Below are 14,498 nucleotides of genomic sequence, written 5' to 3'. Positions count from 1 at the left end.
TCAACAGGTGACTTGAAGTTAATCGTCAACAAGTTCAGACGCTGAACTGTAGAGATGCAGGGATTGCATATATGTAATTGTAATTGTGTTTAGGTGGATGGAAATTTAGGGACTTATTACTAATAGTAACTTACTATTGTTATTATGACCTGTAGCAAAGCTGTATTTTGCATGTTTTGAGTATTCAGGTGAATTCTATGCAATGGTTGTTTTCCAGATTTAGCAAATCATTCAAACAGTCTGTATATAAACAAACAGACAATTGGTTTTAATTTATGTGTATTTCAACCCAAAATCAATCTTTCTGCACTCTAAATATGAATCAATTCAGTAAAAGATTTCGTGGATGAAAGGCATCAACTACTCCCAGTCATACTCTGTTGGTCCAACTATTCTATCATGGTGGTTTTGGCAATAACGAAATGGCCAAATTTGCACATCGGTTATGGGTTAATAGGATGCGTAGCTACAAAATAAAGCTGGTATCAACCAAAAAGAAAAAGTGAGCGCCTTGCAGAAGTAAATGTACCACCAGAAAACAAAAACACGGGGCATTCCACGTTTAAGAAAAGATTCTAAACAAGTTTGAAAGAGACGATACTTAGCATTGCTACAAAAACCAATCAGAAGAAAAGCTGGCATTGAGACATTGCAACAAGAAAATTGCGGCCAAGAAGTTCCAGGAGGGATTCTTCCAGAGTTCATGCATGAAAAGCATGCTTCCGCACCTGAAACTTTGAGCTTTAAATTGCAGCAGCAAAGGCATAGGTTGAAAGGAGTAACATCCAATAAATCGGCTTCAAGCCAATGCTGTTGATTCACGTCTATGGACTCTTAGTTTTGACCTGTTGGTGTGCATTCCACTGCAACGACATCCAAATTATAGATGTGCCTGAAAGATAATGGAACTTTTACTGCACAGAAAGAAAAGTATGTGCTGATGCAGAAAGATAATGCCACTAATGCGGCTGCATTTCTTAGTTACTTTGTTTTGATGAAATATTAACAAAAGCATCAAGAAGAGAGCAAAAATACCCCCAACGTTTGACCAAAATCCCATTCTACACACCTAACATTTGCCCTATTACTGAACAAATTTTTTCGATCAAAATGGAAAATCGCCAACCCCAAATATTAAAATGGCGGTTGTCCCAAACGTGTTTAATTTTGCCCCCATTTTTTTTATTAATTTCCTCCTTCCTCCATCCATCTACTCTTCTTCTTCAAAAAAAAAAAAATCTCTCAATTTTCCATACTCCATTTTTATTAAGGATCTGAAAACCCATACCCAATTCTCCTTCATCTTCATCAACATTATCATCATCATCATCATCATCATCATCATCATCATCATCATCATCTTCATTAGGAGTTGAAAAAAAAATACACCAACTTGCTCAAATCTAATCCAAACAAACCCAAATGTGAAAGGAAGCTTCCTAACACCAAATAGAACAAAGTTCATCCATTAATTTGATTAAACAATCAAGAATTTAGAGAAACCCATTTGGTGTTCTTCATAGCTTTCTCCAAATTCTTAGCAAGAGTTTAATTTTCTCCCCAAATCAACTCAAAATTAGTGTAAACAACTCCAAATCAAGCAACAAGTAGCAACTCCAAACAAGCAACTTCAATCAGATTTTCTTTAACAAGATTAGATTTTTTTCATCCTTTTTTTTTTCAGATTTTTTTCCTTTTTCTTTCTTGATTTTTCATTTTTTTTTCTTGATTTTCGTTTATGGTGGAAAGTTGTTCTTTAGCAAGTTGTTCGGAATCATATGTGGATTTTTCTTCAATTGAGATTTTCGTTTATAATGGATATTATTTTGACAACAAAAAATGGGGATGGACATTAAATAGGGTGAAGATGAAGATGAAGTAGCCTAAAAATGGAGGGAGTTCAAATTTTATCTACTTGGCATCATAACTTAGTTGGCGTCCAAAACAGGTCGGATAGATTTAAAGGCGCGTCGCGCGTCGGTGTAGTACTGACGTCGGCAAAAAAGGGCCATTTTGCTGAAAAATTTGTCCGGGGTAATAGGACCGCATGAGTTAGGTGTGTAGTTGGGATTTTGGTCAAACGTTGGGGTTATTTTGAGTATTATCCCTCAAGAAGATGCACAGATTACAAAAGATGGAAAATATCAGCCCAAAAAAGCTACTTCCTCCATTTCAATTTGTTTGTTAGGTTTTGACTTGCAAGGAGTTTAAGAAAGTATAGAAAACTTTTGAATCTTAAATATTAACTAAGCATCTGGTTTTGAGAGTGTGATTGGCAGTTGTGGTGCCATAAAAACATCTTTCATTTCTTTCCAACCATGTGGTACCTTGAAAACATAGTTGATTTCTTTCCAACCAAATACACCATAAACTACAAGCAGGAACCAAAGTCCAAACCATAGTTACTTCCAGATCCTCAAACTTCCTTTTACAGTTAAACCACAAACATAGGTGAAGATGTTCAGAAGTTGATAACTAATTTAACCCTTCATTACAACCATCTCAAAGATTCGCTTGATCATCTCCTTTTTCTTTTTTGAAACTTTTTTTCTGAAACTATCATCTCTTTTTTCTTAAAGTATAACTAACATCTTTAAGTAGTAAATTGGGCTTAATCAACCAGCACTCCACCCAAAAGATAGGCTTTAATTCATAAGAAGAGTAGGTTGCACGAGTTCAATTAGGCAATTAAAAAGTTCACAAGGAAGAAACACGGGAAGTTTGACAAAGATTTTTCAGAAAAGTTAGGAGCACAAGCAGGTCGTCAAATCATTAAGTTGGGATTCAGTGACATGGCACAACTAAATGAACCCAGGTCCATACTAATAGATGCTAAGCAGAAACTCTAAATCACATGGTCCTAGGTGAATAAAGTACGAATCACAGGTTATATCATTTGAAAGCAATTATTGCATTTTGAAAACACTAGTTGTGTAAATCTAGTGGCGCTAATAAAAACATTACCTGCAAAAATACCAACGGTGACCAGATTTTTGATTTCCATTGTCTGATAGATCAAGAACTCTGTCAAGAAATGACCGAATGCATAGACGAATGATAACAAGGTTGCCAAATACAAAGGCCTGTCATGTAGGTTAAATGCACAAAGATAGCAAAGAGTGCAGGTTAGAAGAGTCCACACTCCGAACGTCCTCCCATGAACTTCTGACACTGCAACATCATAAATAAGAAAATGAAAGCTTCAAATTAAAAACATATTAAGTTTAGGACAACCTTGAAAAGAAGTGAGTTTACAGAGAAAACTTAACAGGACTCTCGGAACACAAGAAAAAGAAAGAGTCATGTAATGCATGGTTTTTTAATGCATTCGCAAGTAAAACTTCCTGATCCCGAGCAATAAGAACTAGAAAGTACCATCATTTCTGAAACTTAAGATACATCACATATTTGTGCTTACAAAATCAAAGTTCTTAAAGTTATTCATGAAGTTGAACACGAAATGTGTAAGCAAATATGTTACTGATTGCACTGCCAGTAACTTAAGGTTTTATTTTCATGACAAATAGCTATACCTTAACAAGTTGTGACCACTGAATTCCCACATTGTTATCCACACACTGGATGATAAAGCACACTATTAGAGGTGCATTGAGGTCGAGCAAGTAGTGTAGACAGCACTATTGTGATCTATCAAGACGAACAAATTCTCGGATTTAATCAACTCCAGCTGGGTTGCAAAATAACCCAAATGGGTTCCATGAAGGCAAATGTAACTTGCACAGACATAAAGAGGACTTTTTATAAAGTCCCTGTGCTGCAATTATTGGATAAAGACTCCTCTTAGAAAGGACAGAACTATGTGGAGAGCTTGGAGGTACTGGATCTGCCCATTTGTGAATTACAAGATTCTGGTCAAGGGGAGCAACTTGACGTTTTTAAATAGACATGCAGAATTAGAAGTTACGAATTAAGAGAGACGTGAGAGAAGTGCTTACAATACTGCAAGAGAATAAATAAGAGCTAAGGCCAAGCTACAGATGCTTCTGACAATCACTTTTCTTAACAAATTGTGTTTACACATATCAGAATAAGGTTTCAGAAATGATTCTTATCCAGTACCTTGCAAAAAAAAAAAAAAGGATTCTTTTCCAGTTATATGTAATGTATGTGCTCAAATAGAAATATTAGACTCTTTCGGGAAAATTGTATCGTCCACATGCATCATTCAAATGGTGGATTGAAAAATCTGAGCACCTAGCCATCTCCATTCTCACATCCTGAGTTACTGAGTGTAGATCTGTAGGTGTGATTGTTTTTCCTGTGTTCAACTGAACTTTGTCCATGTGTATGAGTTTTGTCTTGTTTGAAAGCTGCCTAGTTAAGCGATAAACGCCATTTTGTTTGCAAAAAGATATCCATAAATAGGTTATTATTATATCTACATATTGAATAGATTGCTCTAGTAACCAGTTATAAAAGGGTATTACCAATCACAACTAAATACCACCTAAAATGCACAGATATTTCATCCTTGGTAAGGCGAAGAACTTGATCTGATTCTGGAAATTGTTCACTTTGATAGCATTCAAATTCTAATTTTGATCAGTCATTGCTTGGATTTGAGATAATAAATTTCTAGAACTATAACATTAAAGCGAAATGTGGTTATATACTTGCATAAAATATTCGAATTGAAGAATTCATAAGTCTTAAATCAATAGAATGTGAAATTTGGACTTAGTAATCCTTGGATGCAAGGAATGAAACAACAACAACATACCCAGTGAAATCCCCCAAAGTGGGTCTATGTAAGGAATGAAAATTGAAAATTTAAGCTAGTTCAATGCTTGGACATTGGTAAGTAACAAAAGTGCAATGGATCCACAGATTTCAAACCCGTAAATCCAATCAAATCTATTGCTTAAGACATAAAGTCAAAAGCCAAGGCTTAAGCCCAAATGATATACTCCGATGTTTTGATCCATTTACTCATTCTTATCACCACTTCAACACTATGGAGTGGCAAATCAATTCAACAACACATTGTCCCTTATTCCTTTTTCCCTATCAACATGAAGTGTCTGGTCTAGGGGCAGTTTCAACAATGCATCTGAATAGAATTTTTAAAAGGAAAAAAGAATGTGTGAGACACTATTTCCAGACCAGTTGGGCAAGACTATTATAGCCCACAAAACATAAATGTAAGGTCGGGCTATTGCACAGGAGCAGGTTTACCCTGTGCGCACTCAAAGGGTAGCGGCTGCGGGTTCCCTTGTCATAAAAAAAAAAAAAAAAAAAACATAAATGTAAGGTGAATAGCACTAAGACTATAATAGTAGATGAGTTCACATTGAGTATTGTAGCTGGGATTCAAACTATATTTACTCTAAATTCGCATCTACATTCACAAAATAATACACCTAATAGGTAACTGACCCCAAAACACTAACTTAAAATCCTGATCTGTAAAATGTTAAAAGTAGTCATAGTGGGCAGTATGTAATTGTAATCATCTTTGGCAATGGAATAAAATCAACAAAAAGGCACTTTTTATGTGACAAATCACAGAACATAAGGCGAAAGTAAGGGGATTTGATAATATATTGGCTTATTTCCTAATACAGATATCAAAATCAGATCACGAGATATGCAAAGCACGATAAAGGTGACTAGACTTACTAGTGGTTTTGGAGAAAACAGCGAGACGTAGAGCCCAAATATCGAAGAAACCAAACCATACCGATGCAAGTCGAAGTGTGCCAACTAGCATCAACCACCATCCTAACAGCTTCATTTCTCTCTCTCACACAAGCACTTTCTTGTTTCCTTCTCCTGTTTCTAATTTTGAACTAGTACTAAACACTAAGGGCCCCTGATAAAGATCTCAAGCCCGTTGAACTCATTTAGGCCCATAAGTTATTTGGCTCCCCAAAACAAAACAAAACAAAAAATGTTTACAGTTTTAGCCAAATAGATAAAAATATTTATGCGTTAGCCAGAACCTTTTGTAACCGTCACACGTAAGTCATTTTGTCTTAAAATAAGCTCAAAAAAATAATTGGGCCCATTTAAAACTATTTTTATCTAAAAAGCAGCCTTATAAGCCAAAAAAAAAAATAAGTTCTGCATTTATATTTAAAACATTTTATAGAAATAAGCCAATGGGCTCTTATAACCTTTAATTAAAATTACACGTAATTTTAATCTATATATTATTTTAGTATTACGTATAGTTATCGGAATCTATATATTATTTTATGCATGTATACTTATGCATGATTTAGTTATTTTACATTTTTATCCTGCATAAAATAATACATAGATTTCCTCATAAATTATACATGTATTAATTATGTAGGATTTAGTATCTGCAAAACTCACCTTCAAATTAGCTACCAAACGACCCCTCAATGTATAGTAAATAAATACCAGTAGTGATTATACTGGCTAAATTTTGTAAACAACAAAGATAGGAGTTGTTTTTTAAAAATGAGCCAATATAGCTAGTGAAATCTTAAAAGTAGATCCGGAGAGGATAGAGTGTACGCAAAGCTTACCCTACCTTGGGAGGTAGAGATGTTGTTTCCGCTAGACCCTCGTTTGTGTTATTCTATAGTATAAAATTTCTGAGTTTTTTTCCGTTTTAAGCGGTGATTTACAAGAATGGCCTTGGAGGTGAGTGGTGTTTAACTTTTGATCTCGCTTGTTTCGTGGATAGAACTTTAAGTTTAACAAATTTGACTTTTAACCTTAAATATTTGCCAGTGAAGCAAGCGGGGATCAAAAATTCAAGACCACACATTTCCAAGGAAATTGGGCGTAATTTCCTGCCCTTTTAAGCGTCATTGTTTAACTTTTATCCATTCAAGAAATTTGTGCAAATATAAGAACTAGTACATGATCTTCTTTTAAAGTAAAAGGATATCAAAAAGGAAAATTAAAATAAGAAAATTTTTGTTATCAAGAACCTACGTCTCAAAGCTGATAAAGTATCCCATTGGAGTTGTCTTATGTTGGAGTTGGTATTAGTTTAGTTATTTGGTTTTATTTATTAAACGGGTAAAAATAATTTTAGTCCTCCAACTTTAATTTAAAAATCAAAGACCTCCCTCAACATTGAACAATTGACATTTTCATCCCCTTATCTCAACTTTCATATATTGATTGGTAACTTATATTATTTGATTGTCATCAAAGAGGTAAAAGAAAATTTCACTTATATTTTCAATTAATTAGTCAGTACCCTAATTAATAATATATAAATTTTCCATAGTTTCCTCCGTTAATTAATTCTAACACTTTTTATCGTCTTCAATTTTCTCCATAACTTAAGCAATTCTTCATATTTTTCAGAGAACCTTTCAAATCCTGATAAACAGTTATTCTCCAGAAATATGAAGGTTACAAGGGTTTGAAAGGTTCTCCGGAAATATGAAGAACTGCTTTGGCTATGGAGAAAAATTGAAAACGGCAGAAAGCGTTAGAATTAATTGATGAAGGAAACTGTGAAAAATTTATAAATTATTAATTAGGGTACTTACTAATTAATAAAAAAATATAAGTGAAATTCCATTTTACCCCTTTGATGATTGGTCAAATAATATAAATTACCGATCAATGGCCGGAGAAGTTGAGATAAGGGGATGAAAATATCGATCATTCAATGTTGGGGGAGATCTTTGATTTTTAAAGTAAAGTTGGAGGACTAAAATGATTTTTACCCTTTATTAAACACAACTGGACAAAAAAAAGTCTGATATGTTAACGTATTCTGGGACTCCTAATTTGGTTTATTCACATTGGACTTCAAATAACTTGATTTAATTGTAGGGCCGGAATAGACGTGCGTCTTTATAATGCCCAACAGGATAAAGATCTCGTTGAAGTCATTAGATATGTAGGTTATGAAGCCATATCTCATTAAATAGAATGATTTGGAGACCACAAATGTAAAATAGTACAGACTACAGGGAGGGGAAAGTGGCGGACCAATACGGTCCAAATTATTTTGGTCAAACATTATGCAGAAACATTCAAATTTTGAAAACTGAAATTCTAATCTTCATTGAGAATGAGATTTAAGAGTTCATTTAAAAAAAAAAAAATAGCTTACATTCTTTTTTTTTTTAAAAAAATTAGCTTACATTAATGCAAACAAAGTTGAAAAGGAAGTAAGCTTAAAATTGGAGTTATACAATACAACTCCAATTTCTACATAAATAGGTACCAAAGTGAACTGAAAAGTACTTTAGATGACTATTTATCCATGTGATAAAATTGTCATTGGTGTGAAATAAATGACGCATTGGCTTGCTAGTCACTAACTGAAGATAGAGGTGTTGAGACGAGGAGGTTTTTGTTCAATTGTCATTGAATAATCTCTCACTACTTGATAAATGTTAATGTTGAAAAAGAGCTAAACATAATGTTGACAATAATAAAAGTTTGAATTAACATTATATTATTAACAATCTTAAAAAAATCCTGATGGAGACAAAACGTCGATCAACAAGTGAAGGAGAAAGAAGATAAAAGTAACTCGTTAAAAGACTGCGCCACCAAAGTTTTTATAACATAAAGTAGCCATCTAGGACAACTATAAGAGTGATGCACATATATTAATGAGATGTGTTCGGATGGGTTTTCTTTGACTTTCTATCAATATTGAATATTGATGGTCACTACATGATCAGACTATTAATGTGTTTTTTGCATATTAAGGATAATTGCATTTGTGATGTTTATATTCATGTGATGTGTTCAGACGAGTTTTCTTTTGACTCTTTATATGTATTGAATATGAAAGACACTACATATAGTTAGATTAGTAATGCATATTTATATATTAACTTGGGGTCGCTGTCATAATAAATTTAAGGATGAAGTTGTGGATGCCATTTTCTTTACCAATTTTAGCATCTGAGAAAGGAAAAGTACAGTCGTAAATTGAGTATTGTGATTTGTGCTTAGATGGTGAAAGAGACTTTCACGTTACTCTGTCTCTACTGTCTGCTGTTTCAGAGCCACAATACATCTGTTTAATGTTATGGTAGGAAGGTATTTTACCAATCGAAGAACTAATTCAAGAACGTGACCTCCGCACTGTGATGACTGGACTAGCCTCGATGAAAACTTATATTGGATATTTGTATAAGACCAATAAATAGACTGTATTTGTACATGCATTTTTAACGCTTCACCATAGTTAATTAATACAAATTTTACTTTGTTAAATTATTCAATTCTAACAAATTAAATTAATTTGATGTAAACACTCCATACGAATTAATATATTACCGTTAACATGTGGGTGAGGAAAACAGTGCTTAGTTACGAAGCAACACAGACAACGACATCGGATTCTCTTCCTGTTAGGAATGACTCATTTTGAACCTATTACAACACCAAACACACTCAGCATGATAAATGTTACTTCGTCTGGTACAATATTGACCAGTTTTAATCTAACGAGCAGATCCCCACTTCATTTACTAGTTTACATTGGAACTGCTGCTGCTTGCAAGTGGTTTTTTTTTTTTTTTTTGAACTGGCCAAGTGTAAATGATGAACAAGAATGTAGTTGAAGGAAATGTGATTATAGAAAAATTCCTTACCTTTGTGACAGTCCAATGGACGCATCGGTCATGTCTACTGCCAGTGGTGGTTTAAATTGCAATGGAAAAGTTTAATTAACTAGTTTCTTGAAGGTAAAAACTATGATATTTACGTCAAGTCAATAAATGCATGACATATGTTTGCAAATAGAGTTTTATTGCTTTATGATGGAATATACATCATTATCTCATGAAATCACTTAACCATGATTATTTGATATGATTTGAAGTAAATATATATTGCGAATGAATATTTACCCTTCTAAAATATATTTGATCGATCTTTGCTTAAATTGGAGGAAATGAGAGAAGTCTAATGCTCGATACACACGGACTTTTGGGTTCAGTAATAAAAATGAAGAACCCTAAAAAATAAACTCATCAAATTTAAATTTTTGATACATCTTCGATGAAAACTGTATAAAACATTTGTAGTGTTGCATAATGGTATTGAGCATGAGTCTCATTAAAAAGCCTGGATAATTTCGTCTTTATTGGGCAGACCTAGTCTTGCTTCCACGTTCAATTTGAGGAACTAATAAGCTAGCCAGGCTGTTGATTTAATTTCCAATACCCCCACTAACACTACAATATTGGCCTATGGTTTGGTCCCCCTCCACCTCAGTCACCCACAGAAACCAGAATGGCACAAACAAGTTGGCCTTTCTGGTACTGTAGCAGCAAGATATATACACCAACACCACTGTATAGGTGATAAAGGTCCCCCACTCCATTCCTATCAAATCTGCGGTATCCAATATTCCCAACCTACGTTATTTAAAACTAGGCAAAAACTATGTTCAAATATCACATAAGTATTTGGTTGGAAATAAGTTATCCCAAGATATCTTATATTGGGATTAGTTATTCTGGATTAGTTATTTCACCCTCCCACAGAAATAAAATAATATTATAATTTCGGAACAATTAATCCCGGAATTAGTTATACCACCACTTTATCCCAACCAAACGTGGAATAAATTCATTTCAAATATAATGCTGGGATTATTTATCCTTATCCCTTGTACCTGGGGTCGTTTGGTTGGAAACAAGTTATCCCAGAATAACTTATCCCGGAATTAGTTATTTCATCCTCCCATAGAAATAAAATAACACTACAATCCCGATATAACTAATCTCCGGATTAGTTATACCACCATTTTATCACTACCAAACGAGAGATAAATTCATTTCAAATATAATTTTAAAATTATTTATCCTTGTCCCTTATACCAAATGAGCCTTGAGTCATAAGCATTGCTGGCAAATCCCCACCACTGTTACCAAACCACAATTTGCTCATATTCAAATCGCCTTACAGCTATCTCCCACATTTAGCACATTAATCGTATCAAACAACTTGCTAATATTTTTATGTACCTAACTCCAGTTTTAAACCCTTGCGTACACGCTCGTTCCCTCAAATCCGCTACACATCAAAATCAAATCCCATTTCCTAATCATCTCATTATTAATTATTATAGTTCAAAATTAAGATATATCTTTATCAGCTAAAGAACAGATTTTCAAGTAATCGGTAAACCTCAAGAGTAGTCTGTAATTACAAGTATTAGGTATGCGAAATACCAACCACCAAGAAATAGGCTAAATTCGAGTATAATACTTGTAAATGAAGAATACACTAGAAAGAAGTATAAATTCCACTTGAGGAAAACAGATTTAAGCGTTTACTTAGATCGCAGCAAGATTGAACATGACGAATACATAAAGAAAAATATCACCCTTGACATTGACAACTTGCAATACAGTGATGAAAGATTACAAGAGCAACACACCAAGTTAAGGTGAAAAAACTAGCAAAGGTGCTCTGTCAGTCAAATCCCCCCACTCTCTCTGTACATATTGAAGAAACAAAAAGCAGCCTAATGTTCGTTACTCGTTAGTAGTACTAACAATCAGCCAAATCTTTTAACCATAATGACCCGACGAAATCTAAAACTCATCGACCCACACCAGTTACCACTCACAAAAAGCAGTAAAAAAAACAAAAAAACAGTTAAAAAAAGGCAGTAGAAAAAATCAGGAGAGCAAATCCTTCTCAGGGCACAATTCTTTCCTTAGCTTTTGAGAAAAAAGCCTGCAAGCATCAATACTAAGATCAATAGCAGCTGACAAAGCCACGTAAGCAGCTGCATCCTCCGTGCAAGTCACGTGCTGAACACTAACTTCCACCGTAGGTTTACTGCACTTACTCCCACAACTACCTTCACCTTCCACGCTAGCCGACATTACAAAACCTCGGTACATACAATAAGGCCATAAACCATACCCAAAGTCACCACTACCTCTAGGACTACACGCAGGAGACGTCGAATTTCCAGGTGTCAACTTCCCATTCGTCGAAACACTAGTTCCAAGATCAATCACAAATTTCCCACCTTTAGAACAACTCAATGTTGATTCAGCTAAGACAATTCCAGCTACAGCTGAATCAGGGATTAGCTCGAACCGGTACCCGAGGCCATCCGCTGAACCACGTTCGCGCCAGGCCTCGAGTCGACCCCATGGTTTCCAGGTTCCGTCACCAGGCCTTAGAATTAGCCATGAACCGGGGTTGGACCGGCTTACCCGGTCCGAACCGGGTGATGCAACGAATGGGGTGACCATTGATGCAGCAGCAACTGGTGAACCGGAGAGATCATGGACAGTTATTGACCAACCTTTTCGCTCTTTACCTGACCGTTCCCTTTCGCTTCCAAATGAACTTAACCATCCTCGAGAACTACTATGGTCCAATGGTAAAGACCTGGATAATGCAGTAAAAAGTAAAAATTCGTGAGTAAAAAGTGGAAAAGTTGAGTATCTTTGCTTTAAACATGAACTATGTGTTTGTTGTAGAAATGATTTTTACTTACTGACATTGGAACCTACTTTTTAAGCTTTAATTAGGAATCGTAAAACTAACTTAATTCCCCCGTACAATTTGAACATTCTTTTCCACTTGAACACTGGAAACTTCAAAACTTTTATACGGCAAATGTAGTGTGAGCCCTAATTGTGTAAGTCAAGCCTGTCGGTATCAGAACTAAGTAGGCGTTTGGCCATATAAACCAAATATTTCACTTTATTTGCAAATTATGAAGTTAGAGTTGAAGATAAAGTTGTGTTTGATTATAGTTTTTCCAAACAAATTTCAAATACACTTTCAAGTTTGTATTTGGAATTTTATGGCCAAACACTGATTCTCAAATAAATTGAAAAAAAAAAAAAAAAACAAAGAAATCCAGGAAAAAGAAGTAATTTTTATGGCCAAACGGGTCCTTAATAAAATGTACAACAGAATTAAAAAGGTATTGGAACCAACCTGGACCTCTGATTCCGGTCACCGGTAGTTCGAAAACTGAACTTACAAGTAAAAACAGGTTGCCGTAAATTTCCTTGAATTTGAAACACTTGAGGACTACACTCAGGCTCTTTATCAAACTGAAAAACGAATCTCGGGTCGGGTTCCGCTTTAACACTCAAATGAAACTGCGCACTTGAGTATGCGTTCTTCGCTTCCTTTCCAACCACAATCCATCCATTGTGAAACAACACAGACCTAACTTCCGTTCCCGTTAAATCTAACGGTACTTCAACCTTCCCTAACAACCTGCCTGAATTCACACCACATGTCGAACCTCTACGGCCGGTGTAAATTGATATTTTAAGGTACAATTTACAACCGCCGAACAGAGATTTTGTAACGAGCTTTTCGAGATCGGATTTGTTGAGATGAAAACTTGCTGCGTGGCTTTCTGGAAACTGAGTTTCAGGTAAAATGCACGGTATAACTGCTGTTTGGAGTGGAAAATTCTTCAGTTTTATTTTACAATAACACGGTGATGAGGAAGGATGAACCACAGAACTAGCCGGTTTTGAAGCTACCGGGATTTTTAACGCTAAATTACACACACTTAGTCGAACAAATGGACACGGATCCATTAATCCAAAAACTAAAGTCTCAGTTAAGGGTTAAAGGAAATTGAAGGGTTAAGTGAAGCGTAGGTTAAGGAGAAAAACTATTGTGCGCCGTTGTGGAGAAGAAAGTGAAGTAGAGTAGTCCATAGGGATTTGTGTAAAGAGAAAAGACGAAATGTTGAGCACTGCGCACCCCTGGTAATTGGCTCCACTTAGAAATACTACTATATGGAAGAAGAAGACTCTAATAAGTCCCTTTTTCGGTAATGTAAATTATATTATAAAATAAAAAGAGAAACTCTGTTTAATGGAATAAATTATTGAAGGCTTAGTGTATTGATAGCACTTTAAACTTGTAGGATATTTATTTAGGCACTCGAATTAAGTTTTGTTCAAATTGAATATTTTAACTCTTAATAAAGTATTTTAATTAGACATTTTTTATGTAAATTTTGAAAAAACAAATTGCGTGTGTTTTCATTAGTTGATTTGGTAGTTAAGTTAAATACATAAAATGTGTCATTTTCTTTTATTATACGCATTCACCTCAACAAGTCATGAAATCTCATGTATTTTCTATTTGAGGTTGATGCGTATAATTAAAAGTAATGACATATTTTATTTGGTTAATTTAACTATCTAATAGAAAAATAAAAAAGACACAAACATGTTTTTCGAAATCAAAGTGTCAAATTGAAATACTTTTATTAGAAATTGAGATGTTTAATTGTATTAAAATTTAATTTGAGTGCCTAAATAAAATATTTTATTAAATTTAAGGGCCTGACGTTAAGCCCATTATTTAATTTATTTTTTACATTTTTTATTGTACGGAGAGGAGTGGGCTTTTTTTTCAGCTGCTAAATAGAAACTCTGCTCGTGTGGTTGGATTACAGCTGTGTACAGCCTGGATTTGATTTTATGCCAGCAGGTATTCGGCTCCATCTGTTTAGTCTAATGACCAGATTACCCTTATGCCTACTATTAAAATGACTTTTATAT

General features: G+C 34.5%; 2 protein-coding genes across 2 annotated transcripts; both read right to left on the bottom strand.

Annotated features, from left to right (window-relative positions):
• Window positions 1–526: 526 nt before the first annotated feature.
• LOC132033546 (ergosterol biosynthetic protein 28) lies at window positions 527–5,797 on the bottom strand. Its single transcript, XM_059423549.1, has 3 exons — window positions 5,641–5,797; window positions 2,965–3,171; window positions 527–892 (listed from the first exon to the last, which is right to left on the bottom strand). Exons 1-3 carry the CDS (start codon window positions 5,753–5,755, stop codon window positions 825–827), a joined length of 390 nt encoding a protein of 129 aa, XP_059279532.1. The 5' UTR covers window positions 5,756–5,797; the 3' UTR covers window positions 527–824.
• A 5,500-nt stretch (window positions 5,798–11,297) lies between these two features.
• On the bottom strand, window positions 11,298–13,733 carry LOC132033545 (uncharacterized). Its single transcript, XM_059423548.1, has 2 exons — window positions 12,901–13,733; window positions 11,298–12,342 (listed from the first exon to the last, which is right to left on the bottom strand). Exons 1-2 carry the CDS (start codon window positions 13,518–13,520, stop codon window positions 11,616–11,618), a joined length of 1,347 nt encoding a protein of 448 aa, XP_059279531.1. The 5' UTR covers window positions 13,521–13,733; the 3' UTR covers window positions 11,298–11,615.
• Between the last annotated feature and the right edge of the window lie 765 nt (window positions 13,734–14,498).

The sequence above is a fragment of the Lycium ferocissimum genome, chromosome 10, assembly GCF_029784015.1.
Source record: "Lycium ferocissimum isolate CSIRO_LF1 chromosome 10, AGI_CSIRO_Lferr_CH_V1, whole genome shotgun sequence".
In the NCBI taxonomy this organism is placed as follows: Eukaryota; Viridiplantae; Streptophyta; class Magnoliopsida; order Solanales; family Solanaceae; genus Lycium; species Lycium ferocissimum.
The sequence above is the reverse complement of the archived record's forward strand: the minus strand, read 5'-3'. Positions and strand labels throughout refer to the sequence as shown.